General features: G+C 46.8%; 1 protein-coding gene across 1 annotated transcript in view; it reads left to right on the top strand.

The window, feature by feature from the left end:
* SRI (sorcin) overlaps positions 1-7,143 on the top strand; it is a 30,017-nt gene extending 22,874 nt beyond the window's left edge. The window contains exons 6-8 of the mRNA XM_068238565.1: positions 3,480-3,593; positions 3,691-3,749; positions 6,979-7,143. Of these exons, the coding sequence (XP_068094666.1) occupies positions 3,480-3,593; positions 3,691-3,749; positions 6,979-7,005 (200 nt within the window). The 3' untranslated portion in view covers positions 7,006-7,143. The remainder of the gene's footprint in view (positions 1-3,479; positions 3,594-3,690; positions 3,750-6,978) is intronic.
* Positions 7,144-23,834: the final 16,691 nt, after the last annotated feature.

The following is a 23,834-nucleotide window of genomic DNA, read 5'->3' as shown; positions in this document are numbered from 1 at the left end:
AAGTGCTAAACTGGCCTTCCTATTGATCACGGAATGTATTTGATGGATTATAAAATGATAATATGACAAGAGAGAGCTCACACTACTGTGGAGGAACTGAGATCTAAAATTATGAAAAAGCAATATTTATTTTAAAACTATAGCAATCAGTCTTCTCAGTTCCTAACTTTTTAAGCATGTTGTATAAAACAAGAGGAGATTTACACAGTGATAAGCATGCCCTGTCCAACCTTTATAAAAAATAAAAAATAAAAAAAATAAAATAAGAAAAAAAACTTTATAAAAAAAAAAGTTGGATACTCACCTATGGAGAGGGAAGACTCTGGATCCCATAAAGTTAAGGGCTCTGCCTCTGACACAGGAGACCAGGATTCTCTTCCTGCGCAGTAAGCCAGCACCTATGTAGTAAGGAGACAATGGGAAAAACTCCCTTACAGTGCTACTGCCTATAGAGCGCGTCCTAGTGTCTGCAGCTCTGGCACTTTGAGTCTGGTGCAAACCGAGCTGTTTTTTTTGGCGTTTTTGCAGCCGCTTGCAGCTGCGGATACGCTTGGTCAATGTATCTCAATGGGGTGGTTCACACCAGAGCGGGAGGCGTTTTGCTGAAACGCATACTCCCGGGGTGAGGCATTTTTTGGATTGCGGAGGCGTTTCTGCCTCCAATGTAAAGTATAGCAAAAACGCAAACCTCTCTGAAAAACGGCAGTTCAGAGTGGATTTGCAGGCGTTTTTGTTACAGAAGCTGTTCAGTAACAGCTTTACTGTAACAATATATGAAATCTACTACACCAAAAACGCTTCACAAAACCGCAAAATGCTAGCTGAAATGCTACAGAAAAATAAGAAAAAGCGTTTCAACATTTGCTAGCATTTTGCAGATCTGCTAGCGGGTTTTGGTGTGCACCAGGCCTGCCAGGAGAAAAGCTCAATATAAATGTTCCGTGTCTTGTCTTGCCCTGGTCTTCTCTCCATACCCTCATTCCACTTCCGGGCCCAAGCAGAATTCTTCGACCAGCTAAGTCAAATCCTTCTTCAGCCTTCCTCAGGGACTTCCTAAGATGAGCGGCTATGTAATGTGCAGGTGCAAGTATTTCCAATAAATCCCGAAGGTGCTAAATTTAAACGTGGCAAAGCAGTGGATCGAGCACGCGGTAAGATGACAGAGGAAGCTCTATGGGATGAAAAGCCTTCCCTCTCCATGGGTGTTTTTTTTTTTTAGCTCGCTTCACATTTGCTTTAACCACTTTATCCACCACTACAGTATATCTACGTCCTCTGTGACTTCATCTAAGCCACAAGTCAGTAGATATACGTCTTGTAGCAGAAGCAGTGCTGTGCAGGATTGGGCTTGCTCCTGTGCACATTTTTGGCACTATCTGATGCAGCACTAATTGGTGAACGGGAATATATGTCTCCTGAGCTAATGAGATTGATTTTTACCATTAAAAATACTTTTATTTTCTCATTTCATAGTGAAAAACACACTCTGTAGTATTATTTCAGAATCAAATATCTTCACCATAAATTGACAGGAACATAATGTAAGTTTTGTGATAAGCGATAAGAATAGCCAAACAAAATTTGTGGGTTTTTTTATCTACAATAGCACTTTTTATTTTTAAACTGGAAATGGTAAAACTGAGAAATAATGTGTTTTTTTTCAATTTTTTGTTGTTTTCCCATTAAAATTCCTAGAAAACAAAATTGTTCGAGGGAAAAAATGCCTTAAAATGAAAGCCTAATTTGTCTTGAAAAAAACAATATATATTTCATTTCTGTGTCATACGTAGGGATAATGTTATTTCTGATTAAATAAGGACATAGGTCAACTGTCAAAACTGCTCTGATCCATAAGTGGGAAACAAGGTCTGGATGCGAAGTAGTTAAACATGTGCTAACTTCAACATTTGCTCTGTTGTCTTTATACTTTTTTCATTTAGACCCCATCTACTCTTAATGCATTGTGTTGTGTAATATTGTGTTTATTTATTTATTTATTGTATTTATAAAGCGCCAACATATTACGCAGCGCAGAACATTAATTTAGGTTACAGACAATATTTAGGGGTGACATACAGCAATATGACAATACAGGAATACAAGAAAACCAGATCACACAGCACAGTATGAGTACCAGGTAATACTTAGTCAGTCACTTATCTGTATGTTTTTTGGGATCTGGGAGGAAACCTGATTTTCCAGAGGAAACTCTTGCAGACATAAGGGTAGCATACAAACTATTTATTTATTGTATTTATAAAGCGCCAACATATTACGCAGCGCTGGACATTAGTTTAGGTTACAGACAATATTTAGGGGTGACATACAGCAAAATGACAATACATGAATACAAGAAAGACCACAGTATGAGTACAAGGTAATGCTTAGTCACTGGAGGGGAGCATGGAGATTAGGCAAGTTAGGTTCACTCAGATGCATAGCATGGGTTCACAGTAATGGAGGTGCATGATCAGGTAGGACACAAAAGGAGGAGGACCCTGCCCAAAGGCTTACAATCTAGAGGGAGAGGTACGGACACGAATGGTAGGGGACCAGAGTTCAGATGTGGGTTTAGAGCATTTGTGAGGGGTAGTAGGCCAGAGTGAAAAGGTGAGTTTTGAGGGCTTTCTTGAAGATGTTGAAGGAGGGGGCTGCCCTAATGGTTGGAGGTAGGTTGTGTTGTGTTCCATTTTGGCAAATGGGATGCCACGCAACGCATTAAGTGAAAATAGGGCCTTAAATGTAGGGTTTGTATGATTTGCAAATAGCTTCTGTTTATATTTACATTTTACATAGCATCTTAAAGGGACTCCGAGCAGTGCAGAAACTATGGAAAGATGCATATCATTTTAAAGCTCTCTTTCTCCTCTTTCCAATGATATAGAAACCGCCGCACTACGCCTTTTAGTTTTCGCTATTTTCGCGATTGAAATTGCCGCGGCTGCGATTTCGATCGCGAAAATAGAGAAAACTAAAAGGCATAGGGCGACGATTTAGGGGTCGTCAGAAAGAGGAGAAAGAGAGCTTTAAAGTGATTTCCATCTTTCCATAGTTACATTGTATTACACAGGGCGACTTTTTCTGCTGAATGGAGCTGCTGACTTTGAGAAAAAGTCGCCCTGTGTAATACAATGTAACTATGGAAAGATGGATATCATTTTAAAGCTCTCTTTCTCCTCTTTCTGACGACCCCTAAATCGTCGCCCTACGCCTTTTAGTTTTCTCTATTTTCGCGATCGAAATCGCAGCCGCTGCAATTTCAATCGCGAAAATAGCGAAAACTAAAAGGCGTAGGGTGGCGGTTTATATATCATTGGAAAGAGGAGAAAGAGAGCTTTGATGATATGCATCTTTCCATAGTTTTTGCACTGCTCGGAGTCCCTTTAACTTTATGGGAAAGGCCTACAACCTTGGCTAGTAACTGTCTAGACAAAAGTTCTGTCTAAGCTTATTGGGCCTCTTCATGTCTTCCATTTCAGGCTTCCGGTTGAGCCAGCAAACGATGAACCTTCTGCAAAGGAGATACAGCATTCATGGAAGAATTGCATTTGATAATTATATTGCCTGTTGTGTGAAGCTCAGAGCTCTGACAGGTAACCGTCAGCCAGCAGTGTGGTGACATGGAATTATATGGAACGGGCAGACTGTGGTCGATCTCTGCCTCATCCACAATGTGTTTATCTCTTGCAGAGCTCTTCAGAAGAAGAGATGCAGTCAATCAAGGAATGGTCAACTTCATGTATGATGATGTGAGTATTGGGAGGGGGAGGCAACCAAATGACAATCGTAAAGCACCACCCTAGGGAGGAGACTGGCATTCTTTTCTGCTTTCCCTACAGTCATTCATGTAATAGCAGCAAATAGAATCAATACACTTTGGTGGCCAATTTATAAAGACGTGACACTCCAATTTCAGATTACCACATTGTTTTCTTGCCTGCTGATTGTCCCTTTTACGATACCCATATTATAAAAGTTTGATCTGCTGAAAGTGAACCTGAGATGATGATTTAAAAATTACCTTAGGCTTTCTCCAGCCCTCTTCAGGCTCATCGGCCCCTCGACAACCTCCTCTGTCACCTGAATCTCTGCTATGGGTCCTGATAATTGAGCCAGTCCATTGCTGACGGACAAGTGTTCAGTTATCCTATAAATAACATAGGATCCATAAACATGTCCGTTTCTCTGATGCATGTAGTGGGAACAAGCCTGAGTCAGTATCCTAAATGTTTGTACGGCCACACAGAGGTTTTATTACCTCTAATTAGTTTTTGGAAGGACTGCCAGTCTGCATTAAAGTGAACCTCCGGACTAAAAATCGACTCAGCAGCACTGAAAAGGTTTGGTGTTTCTTTAACAGTTTCGCAGCATCAGCACTTTGTTTCTCTTATACAAGCCTCATTTTTAGCTGCACAGAATAAAACTGCCCGGGCTTTTTTCCCCTGATGCTGTGCAAAGCATGATGGGATTTCTGATGTTCTTGTTCTGCTGTTTTGGAGCAATTTTTTTTTTTTTACATTTTGAATTTTACATTTGAATCTTAGCGCGTGCAGCTGGGAGGGGTAATCAGGACACAGGACAGTTGGAATTGTGTCTCATGCTCCCTGTCACCTCCTTTCAACCAAAAAGATGGCTGCCCCCATGACAAAGATGGCAGCCCCCATGAATCACAAACCTTTGCCTGTTCTTTTAAAACAGGGTGGGTGAGAGATGATATTACCTATCTATTTTAATTAACATACATACCTAATGTAACTTGATGACGGTATGTTTGTTTAGGCTGAAGTTCCCCTTTTATTATGGTAGCATTTTGTGTTTTCATTGCCTCAGTCATGAAAATGAATGTGATGTTGCTAAAGGAAGTAGCTGATTGCCACTTACCGTATTTTTCGTCATGTAAGACGCACTTATTCTCCCCCAAAAAGGGGGGCGAACAAGTGTTCTCCAATCCATCTTCCTACTCTTGGGAACATGGCACACGGCAAGCGCAAAACGGGGAGTCAAGAGATTGCGGTTAGGGATGCTCAAATCCGGATCTGGGAGAAACCCGGATAGTTGCTATCTGGATATCTCCCAGTAAACCTGGGCGGGGGGTCAAGCTTACCTGTCTGACGTCTTCTTTGTCCGTCCCTGGCGCCTCCCACGATGCGGTCCAAGCGGCGGTCACGTGACTACAAACACTTCCTCCTTCCGGGTTGAATGAGGAAGTGTTTGTAGTCACGTGATGCGCATGGACCGCATCGTGGGAGGCGCCAGGGACGGACGAAGAAGACGTCAGACAGGTAAGCTTGACCACCCCCGCCCACCCCGCACAGGTTTACTGGGAGATATCCGGATAGCAACTATCCGGGTTTCTCCCGGATCCGGATTTGAGCATCCCTAATTGCGGTACATACCGGGGATCTGAAATATCTGATCCGTCATAATGGCTGTTATCGCCGCACGTTGCCAAGCGTCGTTCATATAATCGCCTGCCTGTACCCTCATTGTGAATCACCCACATCACGCAAACAATTGCTCCAAAAAAATTGTGGGTCGTCAGAAAAATCTCCGTAAAAATCACTTTGTGGGTACAGGCTTTAGACTGTTTGTGGCTCTGCTGTGCTTAAAGCAGAACTGAAATAAACTAAAAAAAATATGAGTTTCACTTACCTGGAGCTTCTGCCAGCCCCCTGCAGCCAACCTGTGCCCACACCATCCTGAACCGATCCTCCGTTGCCCCGCCGCAGCTCACTTTTCTTCACGCATTGGAAGCCGACTTCTAAGTTGACCTCCAATGCGCCCTGGCCATGCGTATCCTAGTACATGTTCCTGTGGCCAGGAGCGTCCTGCGCAGGCACTGTATGAGAAAATCTCTACTGCGTCTGCGCAGTATGCTCCCGGCTAAAGTGAGCCGTAGCGGCGTACTGGAGCATCACTGAGTGGCTGTGCAGGCACAAGTCGGCTGCAGGGGGCTGGTAGAAGTCACGCTCATGCACAGAGAGTGCCCGGCAACAGGAGCGTGATATAGGACGCGCACCGCCGGGCCAGCGCAGGCGTACTACTCTGGGTCATAGCAACCCGGAAGTAGTACAGGGCCCACAGAGATTCGCCCGGCGAACGGTTCAAGCCATCTCTAATAAGATGCACTCTTTTCCCCAAAAAAAAATTGGGAGAAAAAGTCCCTATGTGTTATGCGTCGAATACAGGGAGTTTATGTCTTACAAATGCCTGCCAATATGAGACGCCGACCCGCCGCAACGTCAAGGACCCCCTGTACTGTGTCCCCCAAGTGTCTTCTGCTCCCCCTTGTAGCCTGCTCTGCCCCCCATGTGTGAGTATGAGTCTCATCTAATCAATGCCTCCAGCTCTGAACAGAGACCTCTTGTCTCCTGCACGGCTCCCCCTAGTGACGGCTTCTGCTGATCGTGTCATCAGCAGAAGCCGTCACTAGGGGGAGCCGCGCAAGAGACGGGGAGGCTACACCCAGGCTAAATGGGGGGGGGGGGGGTGTGACACACAGGGGAGACAGGAGGCAAAACATGGGACACAGGAGGCCACACGGGGGACACAGGAGGCATAACTGGAGACACAGGAGGCCCACTGGGGACATGAGGCATAACGGGGACACAGGAGACAAAACGGGGAACACAGGAGACAAAACAGGGGACAGAAGGGGCCACACTGGGGACAGAAGGGGGACAAAAGAGGACACAATCATTGGGGGAGAACGTCTACAAGACGATCCTGGAATATGGACACACGAGGTTTACTATATATATTATTATTTATTTTTTTCCCTGGCTTTTGCCCTCTAAACCTAGGTGCGTCATATTCCGGAGTATTTTATACGGTGGCAAATACAGTATATTTTTTGTACTAATTATAATTTATTTAACAATTAAAAAAAAGAGCCAATATATTTTTCTTGTAGTGAGATTTGTGCACATCTCTAGGAAATTACATTTTAATGTTCTTTTATTATTATTATTTCCCTAGTTTATAATGTCCGTCATGAGCATCTGATGAAGACGTCCAGAATAGCTGCCTAGTGACTCTATCGCTCCGTACTATCATTGCTGAAAGCGCCCGTAATTCTAACACCTTGTGTGCTTTTTGTAATTATTTTTTAATAAATGCCGTTTATGTCCAGGAAAAATAAAACAGAGCATGTGAATTTTTTTTTATGTTTTTTTTTTCTTTATATTGGGAAAGCAACACTTGGTACGGGTTCGAATCCCAGCCATGGCACTATCTGCACAGATTTTGTATGTTCTCCCCATGTCTGTCTGGGTTTCCTCTGGACACTCTGGTTTCCTCCCACATCCCAAAAACATACAGATAAGCTCATTGGCTTCAGCCCAAAATTGTACCTAGACTATGATACATAGTTACATAGTTATTTTGGTTGAAAAAAGACATACGTCCATCGAGTTCAACCAGTATAATCGAGTTCAACCAGTATAATCGAGTTCAACCAGTACATGCACTACAGACTACACGATATATACATAGACATATGACTATGGTAGGGATTAGAGTCTGAGCCCCTCTAAGGAGCTGATCGTCCGTTTTGACGGAACGCACCTAGGATGCGGTAAGAAAGGTAACATGAAAGTCTGTTGACAAAGCGTTACGTTATCATACCTCCCAACTTTTTGAGATGAGAAAGAGGGACACTTAAGCCTCACCCCTGCCACACCCCTAATCACGCCCCTGACACCCCATGCCACACCCCTAATCACGCACCTGACACACCCCTAGTCACGTATACCACAAAGATTTCATAAGAAAAATATGTGTTTTTTTATTATTCAAACCACACTGGTCCTTTCTATCCTGGTTCATTTTCCTTCATAGGAACATTTTAAAATTAGTAATATATCAATTGAAAGGATGAGAATAAAGTTTAGAGTCAATCAAACACATTTTTAGTAGAGAAATATATATATTTACATAGAAAGAGGGACAATGTCCTGAAAGAGGGACAAATGAGGAGAAAAGAGGGACAGGGCTCCCAAAGAGGGACTGTCCCTCCGAAAGAGGGACAGTTGGGAGCTATGCGTTATAATGCATCTGGGAACTTTTAATCGTACGATGCAAACTGTTTCCCGTCGGGTGTGTTAAGATCCCCGTCGAACCACAACTTCCCGTCATGCCGTTGTAATTACGCAGGCACGAAAATTGTGTTTGTGCACGCGTTGGCTAGTGTGAAAGAGCCCTGAGGGTCAGTTAAGCGACAAGACAATATACTCTTTACAGTGCTGCGGAAGATGTCAACGCTATATAAATACTAAATGATAAAGTGAAATTTCAACACCATAAAGGACTGCACATAGCTGTATTCAAACCACCGTACTGGTAAAAGGGAGAGTCGGAGGCACATGATTAGGTTTTCGGATCAAGTGACAGTGAAATTCAGGTGAGACTGTATCCTGGAGCAGCGTGATCTGCATTTGTGAATGTGTGCAAGTGATACACGTGTTGGGCCACAACATGCCATCCAGCCATGTGTGACATGATGGACACAGGAACGTAAGAGGACAGGGAGTGGAACAAATCGACGCACGACAAAGCACACAGACCGGCAGATTCACTGAGCAGCTTATAGAGACCCATTTGTGGTTGCACCTGTGTGAAACCAAACCATCAATTGAGATAAGAAATGTTTGGGAAGTGCTGCTAAGTACTGGTGTGTACATTTGAATGCTTATCTCTTTGTTTACTGTTATCTATTTCCTTTTGCACTTTTCTGACAGCAGTCTTCTCTAATCTGACAGCAGAGTGAGCCATGAGGGGAGGGAGGAATTCCCTCACAGTGCATCTGTTAACCGTGTGTGTGTGAGAGAAAGCTCTGCCTGTCTTTGTAATTGTGTGTGTGTGTGTGTGAAATCTGACAGGCTTTTCATATAGCTCTGCTTCAATGTTACACTGTTCTTAGCATGTCCGACTGCAGAGATTCATACCATGCAAATAAGACATTCCAAACATAGCTAAAACCTACACACAATAGGGTTGATTCACTAAAACAAATAGCATGCCTTATCCGAGTTAACACGCCTTATCAGAGATAACATGCCTTATCGAAAGTTAACATGCCTTATCAGAGTAGCATAGCGAGCACTATAAACTTATGCCTTCTAATTGGCAATGATGAGAGCTCCACTCGTCCTGCCCTGTGCCCCTGCGGGTTCGTAGCGCTCACTATGTTACTCTGATAAGGCATGTTAACCTCCTTGCCGGTTATCCCGAGCTCAGCTCGGGGTAACCTGCGCAGGAGGATATCTCAGGCCCCGCTTGGCCGATTTGCATAATTTTTTTTCCCTACACGCAGCTAGCACTTTGCTAGCTGCGTGTAGGTCGCGATCGCCGCCGATTCGCCGCTACCCGCCGCGCTGAGCCGCCCCCCCCCCGCCCCAGACCCCTGCGCAGCCTGGCCAATCAGTGCCAGGCAGCGCTAAGGGGCGGATCGGAGTTCCCTCTGACGTCACGACGTCTATGACGTCGGTGACGTCATCCCGCCCGGTCGCCATGGCGACCGGGGAAGCCCTGCAGGAAATCCCGTTCTCAACGGGATTCCCTGCATACTCTGATCGCCGAAGGCGATCGGAGTGGGTGGGGGGATGCCGCCGCATAGCGGCTATCATGTAGCGAGCCCTGGGCTCGCTACATGATTTAAAAAAAATAAAAATAAAAAAAAAGTGCGGCGCTGCCTCCTTGCCGGATTTTTTAGACCGGCAAGGAGGTTAACGTTGATAAGGTGTGTTATCTCAGATAAGGCATGCTATTTGTCTTAGTGAATCAAGCCCATGGTGTGGTTTTGCTGTCATCACAACTGGTTTAATGTATGGCATTAGGTATAATATATTGATGAAAGATGCTTCTGCCTGTAGAGGTATGACAGCCATGTGTGACGGCATCCCAGGGAACGCCAGCACATATCACCGAACATCACATCGGCCCCACACAGGACACCATGTGCAGTAATATCATGTTCAATCATCGGATATCTCTGGTGCAAATTGCAGGTGTTCTGCCAGCAGAGCAGACCGGTATGTCACACAAGGGGCTTAATTCACTAAACCGTGATAACTCAAATCTCACACTTTATGAAAAGATATCACACCTTATCAAAGCTATCACACCTTATCAAAAATATCACACCTTATCAAAGATATCACACCTTATGAAAAGATATCACACCCTATGAAAAGATATCACACCCTATGAAAAGATATCACACCTTATGAAAAGATATCACACCCTATGAAAAGATATCACACCTTAGCAAAGATATCACACCTTATCAAAGATATCACACCTTATGAAAAGATATCACACCTTATCAAAGATATCACACCTTATGAAAAGATATCACACCCTATGAAAAGATATCACACCCTATGAAAAGATATCACACCTTATGAAAAGATATCACACCCTATGAAAAGATATCACACCTTATCAAAGATATCACACCTTATCAAAGATATCACACCTTATGAAAAGATATCACACCTTATCAAAGATATCACACCTTATGAAAAGATATCACACCCTATGAAAAGATATCACACCCTATGAAAATATATCACACCTTATGAAAAGATATCACACCCCATGAAAAGATATCACACCTTAGCAAAGATATCACACCTTATCAAAGATATCACACCTTATGAAAAGATATCACACCTTATCAAAGATATCACACCTTATGAAAAGATATCACACCCTATGAAAAGATATCACACCCTATGAAAAGATATCACACCTTATGAAAAGATATCACACCCTATGAAAAGATATCACACCTTAGCAAAGATATCACACCTTATCAAAGATATCACACCTTATGAAACGATATCACACCTTATCAAAGATATCACACCTTATCAAAGATATCACACCTTATGAAAATATATCACACCTTATCAAAGATATCACACCTTATGAAAAGATATCACACCCTATGAAAAGATATCACACCCTATGAAAAGATATCACACCTTATGAAAAGATATCACACCCTATGAAAAGATATCACACCTTATGAAAAGATATCACACCCTATGAAAAGATATCACACCTTAGCAAAGATATCACACCTTATCAAAGATATCACACCTTATGAAAAGATATCACACCTTATCAAAGATATCACACCCTATGAAAAGATATCACACCCTATGAAAAGATCTCACACCTTATCAAAGATATCACACCTTATCAAAGATATCACACCTTATCAAAGATATCACACCTTATGAAAAGATATCACACCCTATGAAAAGATATCACACCCTATGAAAGATATCACATCTTATCAAAGATATCACACCCTATGAAAAGATATCACACCTTATCAAAGATATCACACCTCATGAAAAGATATTACACCTTATGAAAAGATATCACACCTTATCAAAGATATCACACCTTATCAAAGATATCACACCTTATGAAAAGATATCACACCCTATGAAAAGATATCACACCTTATGAAAGATATCACACTTTATCAAAGATATCACGCCCTATGAAAAGATATCACACCCTATGAAAAGATATCACACCTTATCAAAGATATCACACCTTATGAAAAGATATCACACCCTATGAAAAGATATCACACCTTATCAAAAATATCACACCTTATGAAAAGATATCACACCCTATGAAAAGGTATCACACCTTATGAAAAGATATCAAACCCTATAAAAAAGATATCACACATTAACAAAGTTAACATGCCTTATCAGAGTAGCATAGCGAGCGCTACAAACTTATGCCTGCTAATTGGCAATGGCACTCGTCCTGCCCTGAGCCCCTGCTGGTTCATAGCTTTCGGTATGCTACTCTGATAAGGCGTGTTAACTTTGATAAGGTGTGATATATTTTCATAGGGTGTGATATCTTTGATAAGGTGTGATATCTTTTCATAGGGTGTGATATGTTTTCATAAGGTGTGATATCTTTTCATAAGGTGTGATGCAAGTGGTTTGGCCACTGGTGCAGGCCGTCCCCAGCAAGTTTTTTCTATCAAGGCAATGCCAGTAGCAACCAGTAGCATAGCTAGAGACAATGGAGCCCCATAGGAACATTTTTATGGGGCCATCAGATCTAGGCACTCGAGGAATGCCAACTGCCCCTATCCTATCGATATGAGATGACTGGGCAATTTACATTTACATGTCTAGGAAAAGGCACCTGTTGTGGGCCCTTGTCACCGTGCACGATCGGTCTCATACTCGTTTGAGGAACATCATTAATGCCTGTTGTTCAAAGCATTTATTACGCTATATAATAATACCTAAGTGTTGCTGCGTCCTCCTTTTTCCCTGTGTCTGTGCGTTTGCGCTACTGCGCATGTGAAGCACGGACAGCCGTTGGGACAGGAGGAGGAAGGGGCTAGGGAGCAGGTGGATGTGCACGCGGCTGGCGGGTGTGCGCGCATGCGCACTGACATGCGGCGGTGTGACAAGAGACCTAGGGCCCATTTTTAAACTGGATTAGGTCTACTAGTGTTAATAATAATTCATACCTCCCAAATTTTTGAGATGAGAAAGAGGGACACTTAAACCACACCCCTGCCACACCCCTGATCACGCCCCCGCCACACCACGCATACCGTAAAGATTTCATAAGAAAAATATGTTGTTTTATAATTCAAACCACACTGGTCCTTTCTATCCTGGTTCAATTTCCCTCATATTAACATTCTACAATTAGTAATATATCAATTTAAAGGATGGGAATAAAGTTTAGAGTCAATCAAACATATTTTTTAGTAGAGAAATATATATATTTACATAGAAAGAGGGACAAAGTCGTGAAAGAGAGACAAATGAGGAGGAAAGAGAGACAGAGGGACAGAGCTCCCAAAAAGGGACAGTTGGAAGCTTTTGACTTATTTAAAAACATCGTAATTCGATACTGTCTGAACAAAATTTTCATCATTTCCTGTTGCATTAAAAAGTGTTCAGTTCTTACTGAGTTAATCATTTTATTGTCTTATTAATAATGTGTTTGGGCAGCAAAAAAAAATCCACTTCTGACCTCATGATGGCTAACCTTGGCACTCCAGCTGTGGTGGAACCAGGGCCGCGCCTGGGCGGGTGCTGCTGCTGCATTGCTGTTCACCCCCTCTGGCCGCCGCTCCCTCCCTCCCTCTAGCCGCCGCTCCCTCCCTCTCTCTAGCCGCGTCAGACCTCGATCAGGCGGCGACCAATAGTGCGGGCGCTAGGACCTAGCACACCGCACTGATATGCGGAAGTGACATCACTTCCGCATATAGAGCGGGGGCGTCAGGCGCCCGCTCATACTGGTCGGGTCGCCCGCTGATCCTGAGGTCTGACACTGCAAGGTGAGGGGGAAGCGGTGGCGGCTAGAGGGGGGGGGTCCCTGTCATTAACTGCCTAAAGGGGGTCCCTGGCTACATATACTGGGGACACTGGCTGTTTGTCATCATGTGCATTTACTGGTGAAAGGCTGTCTCTTATTATGTGCATTTACTGGTGAAAAGCTGTCTCTTATTATGTGCATTTGCTGGTGAAAAGCTGTCTCTTATTATGTGCATTTACTGGTGAAAAGCGGTTTCTTATTATGTGCATTTACTGGTGAAAATCGGTCTCTTATTATGTGCATTTACTGGTGAAAAGTGGTCTCTTATTATGTGCATTTACTGGTGAAAAGCTGTCTCTTATTATGTGCATTTACTGTGGAAAAGCTGTCTCTCATTATGTGCATTTACTGATAAAAGGCTGTCTGTCATTACGTGCATTTACTGGTGAAACGCTGTCTCTTATGTGCATTTAGTGGGGAAATTTTGTCAGTAAAAATAATCTTTTGTCAGTAAATTTTTAGGTATTTGTCAGTAAAAAATCACGTGAAAGGTTGGCAACACTGGCAGGCTGCGCGGCGCAACATGAAAGATACAGGCAGCCCACCTCACGCTTGGGCTTGGCGGGGGAGGAGCCGACGACAGCGAGCGAGAGTAGGGTGGCCGCAGGCAGCCATAAATATGCAGTGTGTGACTGCGTCGCACTCGCAGAGCCTCACAGCCTGAGTCAGTCCAGAGACTGTGTATCACTTTAGAAAAGGACTCATGTAGTCAATGCAATCTCAGGATTACAAAAAACTCCCAATAGAAAAAGCTTTATTGATACATATACAAAAGGGTATATCCAAAAATAGAAAAGTATAAAAACACACAATTCTTCGATATCAGGCAGTGAGTCCTCATAGAGCCAGAGACATAAGAACACTATCTGGTTTAACTTGGTAAGTGATTATTGCTTTGTGGGTATTAAATTTTTCAAGGCAACGGCACGTTTGTTTCGGGCTTTTGTAACACGTCCCAGCGTCTTCATCGCTGTTGGGAAGGTATTGTGTACGCCTGGTATGTTCAGGCGCCCCCAGCATATTACTTGTTGATTCTTACTTGGTTTTCCTCGCCTGATTGAGCCATACAGAGCTGGGTATCTTGGCCTGACGAAGGGCATATATAGTTACAAAAGCCCGAAACGAACATGTGTCGTTGCCTTGAAAAATGTAATACCCACAAAGCAATAATCACTTACCAAGTTAAACCAGATAGTGTTCTTATGTCTCTGGCTCTATGAGGACCCACTGCCTGATATCGAAGAATTGTGTGTTTTTATACTTTTCTATTTTTGGATATACCCTTTTGTATATGTATCAATAAAGCTTTTTCTATTGGGAGTTTTTTGTAATCCTGAGATTGCATTGACTACATGAGTCCTTTTCTAAAGTGATACACTAGCTATAGTGGGCAAGGCAGGCGCGGAGCTAGGGGGGGTCGGGGTAGGACAAGTGCCCCGGGGCGCCTGGTCCCCAAGGGCGCCCTCCGCCTGGCTGAGCTGCGGGGTTTTTTTTTTGGTTTTTTTTTGGGCGGGTGAGGGGAGCAGCGCAGAGAAGAGGGAGAGCTGTGCGGACGGTGGGGAAGGGGGGCCATATCCCCCCTCCTTCCCTCACCTTAGGTGCTCTCTCCCTCCCTCGCTGTCCCCTCCAATGTCCGGGTGGCTCTTGGCTGGCAGCGGCGGGCGGAACTCACCTCCGTCTCGCTCCAGCGCCGGGCGGAAGTTCGGGTGCGCAGCCGCTGCTCTGGTCTGGACCAGACCAGAGTAGTGGCAGATCCATCCGGCGCTGCGACGAGACGGAGGTAAGTTCCGCCCGCCGCTGCCAGCCACCCGGAGGGGACAGCGAGGAAGGGAGAGCAGCTCTTCTCTGCGCTGCTCCCCTCCTGCTGGGGAGGGGGACACCTGACCTGGCTACCTACTCTGGGCACATATACCCCTGGCTACCTACTCTGGGCACATATACCCCTGGCTACCTACTCTAGGCACATATACCCCTGGCTTCCTACTCTGGGCATATATACCCCTGGCTACCTACTCTGGGCACATATACCCCTGGCTACCTACTCTGGGCACATATACCCCTGCCTACATATACTGGGCATATACCCCTGGCTACCTACTTTGGGCACATATACCCCTGGCTACCTACTCTGGGCACATATACCCCTGGCTACCTACTCTGGGCACATATACCCCTGGCTACCTACTCTGGGCATATATACCCCTGGCTACCTACTCTGGGCACATATACCCCTGGCTACCTACTCTGGGCACATACCCCTGCCTACATATACTGGGCATATACCCCTGGCTACCTACTCTGGGCACATATACCCCTGGCTACCTACTCTGGGCACATATACCCCTGGCTACCTACTCTGGGCACATATACCCCTGGCTACCTACTCTTGGCACATATACCCCTGCCTACATATACTGGGCATATACCCCTGGCTACCTACTCTGGGCACATATACCCCTGGCTACCTACTCAGGGCACATATACCCCTGCCTACATATACTGGGCATATACCCCTGGCTACCTACTCTGGGCACATATACCCCTGGCTACCTACTCTGGGCACATATACCCCTGCCTACATATACTGGGCATATACCCCTGGCTACCTACTCTGGGCACATATACCCCTGGCTACCTCAGTGTTCTCCCCAGGCTCTTTTAGCCGGGTGCTCCACCCAGCTAGATTTGGTGACCACCCGGCTGTCATCAGCTCACCTCCTGACCTCCTTCTATGCTGTAAGCAGAGTTGCCCTGCATTTTCATCTCGCCCCACCCGGCTACTTTTTCATGCCACCCGGCTACTTTTTCATGCCACCCGGCTGGAAAAACATTCTGGGGAGATCACTGCTACCTACTCTGGGCACATATACCCCTGCCTACATATACTGGGCATATACCCCTGGCTACCTACTCTGGGCACATATACCCCTGGCTACCTACTCTGGGCACATATACCCCTGCCTACATATACTGGGCATATACCCCTGGCTACCTACTCTGGGCACATATACCCCTGGCTACCTACTCAGGGCACATATACCCCTGCCTACATATACTGGGCATATACCCCTGGCTACCTACTCTGGGCACATATACCCCTGGCTACCTACTCAGGGCACATATACCCCTGGCTACCTACTCTGGGCACATATACCCCTGGCTACCTACTCTGGGCATATATACCCCTGGCTACCTACTCTGGGCACATATACCCCTGGCTACCTACTCTGGGCACATATACCCCTGCCTACATATACTGGGCATATACCCCTGGCTACCTACTCTGGGCACATATACCCCTGGCTACCTACTCAGGGCACATATACCCCTGGCTACCTACTCTGGGCACATATTCCCCTGGCTACCTACTCTGGGCACATACCCCTGGCTACTTACTCTGGGCACATATACCCCTGCCTACATATACTGGGCATATACCCCTGGCTACCTACTCTGGGCACATATACCCCTGCCTACATATACTGGGCACATATACCCCTAACTACATATACTGGGTACATATACCCCTGGCTACATATACTGGGCATATATACCCCTGGCTACATATACTGGGCATATATACCCCTGGCCACATATACTGGGCATATACCCCTGGCTACATATACTGGGGACACATACCCCTGCCTACATATACTGGGCACATATACCCCTGGCTACCTGTTCTGTGGACATCTCTACCCCTGGCTACCTGTTCTGGGGACATCTATACTGCTGGCCACCTATTCTGGGGACACCTATAGACCTGGGGCTACCTATTTTTGGGGAAGCACTGCTGTCAGATTGAGTGTATTTTGGGGAACTGCTGCCAGGTGAGAGGTGTCTACCATATTAAGGGGGCATTCTGCCTATTTATGTGAAATGCTGTCTATTTATGTGCCTCATGACTGCTGAATTTGTCTTGTTGGGGGCCTCATGGTTACTGAATTTGTCTTGTTGGGGGCCTCATGATTTGTTGGGGGCCTCAAGATCGCTGAATTTGTCTTGTTAGGGGCCTCATGATTGCTGAATTTGTCTTGTTAGGGGCCTCATGATTGCTGAATTTGTCTTGTTGGGGGCCTCAGGATTGCTAAATTTGTCTTGTTGGGGGCCTCATGATTGCTGAGTTGGTCATGTTGAGGGCCTCATGTTTACTCATGATTGCGGAATTTGTCTTGATGGGGGGGCTCATGATTGCTGAATTTGTCTTGGAACATGCTGGAAGGTACATACTGAGGGAGGGTGGGTGAGCGTGAGCCTGCTAACCTCCATGTACATTTGAAGGGGCGTGACCAAATGTGGAGCACCCATAACCACGCCCACATTTGGTCACGACCCTTCACCTTAGGGGGCGCATTAATAGTCTTTGTCCCCGGGCGCTGAAAACCCTAGCTACGCCTCTGGGGCAAGGTGGACTGCCCCCAAAGAGGACTGTGTTTTGATCCTTCACAATATAAAGGACCTCACCCAACAACTTATTCCTTCAGTCCAGAGACTAGCAGACTCGCAGGCAGCCAAAGTCAGCCAGGAGCAAGCCCATGGAAGAGGGGTAGGATTGGGGTATCAACCGTGTGATTAGGTAGGACATGGGTGTGGTTATGTGGTTAGGCGCAGTTAATTTAACCACTTCTATAGGCGCCAGAGAAAATCTTGCACCCAGGTGCCAGGTACCCCAGGCTCACCCCTGGGTGGAACTACAAGTCCTATGAGGCATTGCAATACTTTGACAGCTCTAAGGCCCGGTTCACATTAGCGGCTGCTATCCGGAATCGCCGTGCCGGAGCCGGACCGCATGCGAACCGGACGAAACGGACGCACGGCATAGCAATGAAAGTCTATGCGACCGTTCACATGCGTCCGTTTCGTCCGGACCGGAGCCGGACCGGATCCGGACTCCGGCGTCCGTTCCAACATGCGCTATTTTTTGGTCCGGCTGACGTATCCGGACCGGAGCCGGAATGTTGCATCCGGCCAATGGAAACCAATGAGAACCGGAGAGCGCACAACACACTGGCTATAAAAACCGGATGTTGTACCTACCACACTTCCTATGTTGACTCTATGGTATGGTGGCCATTTTGGATGGGGACCACATGGCACCAGCGTTCACAGAGTGGAGCAGCAGTGACTTCATGCTGGAGCTCTTTGGCAGCAATATGGAGCAGGATCTGTCTGATAGCGAGGGGGTGAGGCCCTACACATCAGAAGACCTCATCCTACAGGTGCAGCAGGTACCAGCCCTGTGGGACAAGGGGGATGCGGACCACAGCAACATCAAAAAATGCAGAGGCCTGTGGAAAAAAATTGCCAAGCTGTATGTGGAGGACTTTGAGAACTTGAGCAAGAGACAGCAAGGCACAGAGGGTATGTTGACTAGAAGTTTTTGGGGGGGGGCTTGTGGTTTAAGCTTGTGATGTATTCAACTTTTGCTATGGATTTGTGTCACCCACGTGTTGCCCACCCACCCGTGGCCCACCCACCTGTACCCCACCTGTGATGTATCCCACCTGTGATGTATCCCACCCACCTGTGATGTATCACACCCACCTGTACCCCACCTGTGATGTATCCCACCTGTGATGTATCCCACCCACCAGTACCCCACCTGTGATGTATCCCACCCACCTCTACCCCACCTGTGATGTATCCCACCCACCTGTACCCCACCTGTGATGTATCCCACCTGTGATGTATCCCACCCACCAGTACCCCACCTGTGATGTATCCCACCCACCTCTACCCCACCTGTGATGTATCCCACCCACCTGTACCCCACCTGTGATGTATCCCACCTGTGATGTATCCCACCCACCTGTACCCCACCTGTGCTGTATCCCACCCACCTGTGATGTATCACACCCACCTGTACCCCACCTGTGATGTATCCCACCTGTGATGTATCCCACCTGTGGTGTATCCCACCTGTGATGTATCCCACCCACCTGTGATGTATCCCACCCACCTGTACCCCACCTGTGATGTATCCCACCTGTGATGTATCCCACCTGTGGTGTATCCCACCTGTGATGTATCCCACCCACCTGTGATGTATCCCACCCACCTGTACCCCACCTGTGATGTATCCCACCCACCTGTACCCCACCTGTGATGTATCCCACCCACCTCTACCCCACCTGTGATGTATCCCACCCACCTCTACCCCACATGTGATGTATCCCACCCACCTCTACCCCACCTGTGATGTATCCCACCCACCTCTACCCCACCTGTGATGTATCCCACCTGTGATGTATCCCACCCACCTGTACCCCACCTGTGATGTATCCCACCCACCTGTACCCCACCTGTGATGTATCCCACCCACCTCTACCCCACCTGTGATGTATCCCACCCACCTCTACCCCACCTGTGATGTATCCCACCTGTGATGTATCCCACCCACCTGTACCCCACCTGTGCTGTATCCCACCCACCTGTGCTGTATCCCACCCACCTGTGATGTATCCCACCCACCTGCGATGTACCCCACCTGTGCACATAAAACATACACAATGACCAATTATTATACATCAATTTATTGTAAAAAATTAATACATTTAAAATCACTCAAACTTGAAACTCCAAAATAAACACATTTCAACAAAACATATTAAAAACCAAACATTCACCCTCGTCCAGGTGGTGTGGTAAAATAAAGTCTCAGTTGGTCCCTGTTCCGCAGTGACACTACCCTTGGCCTGGTTGCATACCTCCGCAGGGGCATTAGTGGAAGCACATTCGGGGGTTCCGGAGTCTCTCTTTCCTCCTGCCGCACAAAGTTGTGGAGGATGCATGCTGCCTTCACCACGACAACTGCGTTGCCCGGTTTCAGCAGTATGGGCGTGTGGAACACCCTCCACTTTGACACCAGGATCCCAAATGTGCACTCCACCATTCTCCTTGCACGGCTCAACCGAGCATTGAAGTGTAGCTGGCTGGCATCAAGTCCCCTGTCTGGGTACGGACGCATTACATGGTCGGACAGGGCGAAGGCCTCGTCCCCCACAAACACATAGGGGTAGGCCGGTGCCCTTGTCCCAGGCCAGGGTCTGTCACGGGGGAGACGCAGTCTGCCTTCCTCCATCAGCCGGCAAAGGGTCGTACGCTGGAAAATTCCAGAGTCATTGGAACTACCGTACGACCCCACGTCCACGTACACAAACTTGTAGTCCGCATCTGCCACTGCCATTAGAACAATGCTGAAGTATTTTTTATAGTTGAAATAATGGCTGCCACTCCCCACAGGTTTCTGAAGCCGGATGTGTTTCCCATCCAGTGCGCCAACACAATTAGGAAACTTGCACTCGGTCCAGAAGCCCTGGGCGATCTCCTCCCATTTCGTGGTGTCCGGCACAGGCATGTATCTGGCCCTCAGTCGCGTCCAAAGGATCCTCGAAGTCCTCACGACGATGCCTGCCACCGTGCTCTTCCCAATACAAAATGTGACATGTAGCGATGTATATGTTTGTCCAGTTGCGATGTACCTACAAGAGAAATAATCGAAATCAATTTTTCATGTCGTTACAGGAGAAAGGTACAAGACAAGGTGGCGCAATATACGGGATGCATATGTGAAATGGCTACGGAAGAAAAAACTTGCCGAACGAAGTGGCAGTGGCGGGGGAAGGCGACAAAAAGACTACCAATTTGCCAAGCAATTGTCTTTCATCAATGCAAGCCTGGAACCTAGACTGTAAGTACCACTACTGTGGGCAGGAACTGAGAGCTCATTTACCATGACTTCGGCCATGTATTGCTATGGCCTCAATTCCCATGGCTAGCGAACTTTTCTCACAAGCTTTATCAAATGTTGGGTAGAAACGGGTGATAAAGTGTTTGCTAGTGTTTGCTAGCTCTGTGAATTGACGCCACATGCTGTTTGGCACACCAATAAATATTTTTTTTATCTACAGGACTGAAGACAATTTGGAGCAAGAGGAACCGATCCAGGAGTCACGGTTCAGCAGTGAGGAGAGCTTGGTGGATGATGACGTCGCCGATGTAACCTATTGCCCCGAGGCGAGGAGTAGGAGGAGGGAGTCCTTAATCACAACTCCGTCCTTTGATGATGACTTGGCAGAAGAGAGCTTGGATGTTGAGGTTGCAGGACCGAGTGTGGAAGAAGCTGAACCTCCACAATCGACCGCTATGGAAGCTCCAGGGGAACAAGAACAAAGTGAGGAGCACCGAGAGACTGCAGCACAACCAGCGCGCAGGGCAACCCCGACACAGGCCAGAGGACGGGAAGATGCTGCCACACCACCAGTGAGGACCACCACACCAGTGAGGCGTCGAGGTACCCTCCCCCCAACAAGGAGAGAGACAGAGTCCGAGATGTCCGGGGCTGTCTCCGGACTTCTCGGGATTCTTCAGAGCCACCAAACTCTCATAACCCGGCAGTTGCAAGATGAGGACAGGGGCCATATCATGGAGCAGTACAAGTCCCACATCACTACACTGCAATGTGAGCTCGACGTTGTACATGGGCACTACAGGGACGAGCTTAAAATGATGCATGAGATGCACAGAGGAGAAATCGACCAACTGCGTGCGCAGCATCATCAGTCGGTGGGCCAGCTGCAGAACATGATGCAGCAAATGCATCAACAAAGCAAGGAACTACTGAAATTGCAGGCACACCCGTGTTTTCACACTGTGATGTCTCTAATACCATATCTTGAAAAGGTGCCTTCACAAAACCTGATGGCGTGCCATTCCAATTTGCTGGAGGTGATTAAACAGCACATGGACACGCCATTATTGCAACCACCAATTTTTAGACCCCCACAACCAACAGCGGTGCCCACCTGGCAATCATCACAGATGTACACCGGCTACAGAGGCAGTCAATATGGGCCACCGCTGTCAGGGTCCAGCTCATCCACGACCAGCACCCAAGAGAGTCCAGATTTCCAGGCAGCAACTCCCACCTTTTCTAGTAGTGGTGCCGATACAATTTGAAAAAAAAAGTCAAATTGTTCCTGGACATGCTCCTCTGAATACCTCCGATCCTCGGAGGAAGGATACCATCACAGGGCTTTTTAACTTTTGGTTTTGCTGGACTTGAACTTTAGGGCCTGGTGTCCCCGAAAGACACTACCTGGGTCACAACCTTGTGCCTGTTGCACAGCACCTGTAGTCCTGCACCTGTGCCTTTGATTCCTCTTGTTCCTTACTTTGTTGATCCTAATCACTTGCACAAGACCCTTGGAGCCATGGGTGAAGGACACCTTGACTGGTCGGTGAGAGGCCTAGCCTTTTCACTGACCTGTGTCCTTCATCCATGGCTCAGAGGGTCCTGTGCCAGTGGTTAGGTTTTTGAAGCACTTCAATTTTAGGGCCTGGTGTCCCCGAAAGACACTACCTGGGTCACAACCTTGTGCCTGTTGCACAGCACCTGTAGTCCTGCACCTGTGCCTTTGATTCCTCTTGTTCCTTACTTTGTTGATCCTAATCACTTGCACAAGACCCTTGGAGCCATGGGTGAAGGACACCTTGACTGGTCGGTGAGAGGCCTAGCCTTTTCACTGCCCTGTGTCCTTCATCCATGGCTCAGAGGGTCATGTGCCAGTGGTTAGGTTTTTGAAGCACTTCAATTTTAGGGCCTGGTGTCCCCGAAAGACACTACCTGGGTCACAACCTTGTGCCTGTTGCACTGCACCTGTAGTCATGCACCTCTGCCATCGGTTCCTCTTGCTCCTCACTTTGTTCTTGTTCCTAACCACTTGCACAAGACCCTTGGAGCCATGGATGAAGGACACCTTGACTGGTCGGTGAGAGGCCTAGCCTTTTCACTGACCTGTGTCCTTCATCCATGGCTCAGAGGGTCATGTGCCAATGGTTAGGTTTTTGAAGCACTTCAATTTTAAGGCCTGGTGTCCCGGAAAGACACTACCTGGGTCACAAACTTGTGCCTGTTGCACTGCACCTGTAGTCATGCACCTCTGCCATCGGTTCCTCTTGCTCCTCACTTTGTTCTTGTTCCTAACCACTTGCACAAGACCCTTGGAGCCATGGATGAAGGACACCTTGACTGGTCGGTGAGAGGCCTAGCCTTTTCACTGACCTGTGTCCTTCATCCATGGCTCAGAGGGTCATGTGCCAGTGGTTAGGTTTTTGAAGCACTTCAATTTTAGGGCCTGGTGTCCCCGAAAGACACTACCTGGGTCACAAACTTGTGCCTGTTGCACTGCACCTGTAGTCATGCACCTCTGCCATCGGTTCCTCTTGCTCCTCACTTTGTTCTTGTTCCTAACCACTTGCACAAGACCCTTGGAGCCATGGATGAAGGACACCTTGACTGGTCGGTGAGAGGCCTAGCCTTTTCACTGACCTGTGTCCTTCATCCATGGCTCAGAGGGTCATGTGCCAGTGGTTAGGTTTTTGAAGCACTTCAATTTTAGGGCCTGGTGTCCCCGAAAGACACTACCTGGGTCACAAACTTGTGCCTGTTG

This window comes from Hyperolius riggenbachi, chromosome 5 (assembly GCF_040937935.1).
Source record: "Hyperolius riggenbachi isolate aHypRig1 chromosome 5, aHypRig1.pri, whole genome shotgun sequence".
In the NCBI taxonomy this organism is placed as follows: domain Eukaryota; kingdom Metazoa; phylum Chordata; class Amphibia; order Anura; family Hyperoliidae; genus Hyperolius; species Hyperolius riggenbachi.
The sequence above is the reverse complement of the archived record's forward strand: the minus strand, read 5'-3'. Positions and strand labels throughout refer to the sequence as shown.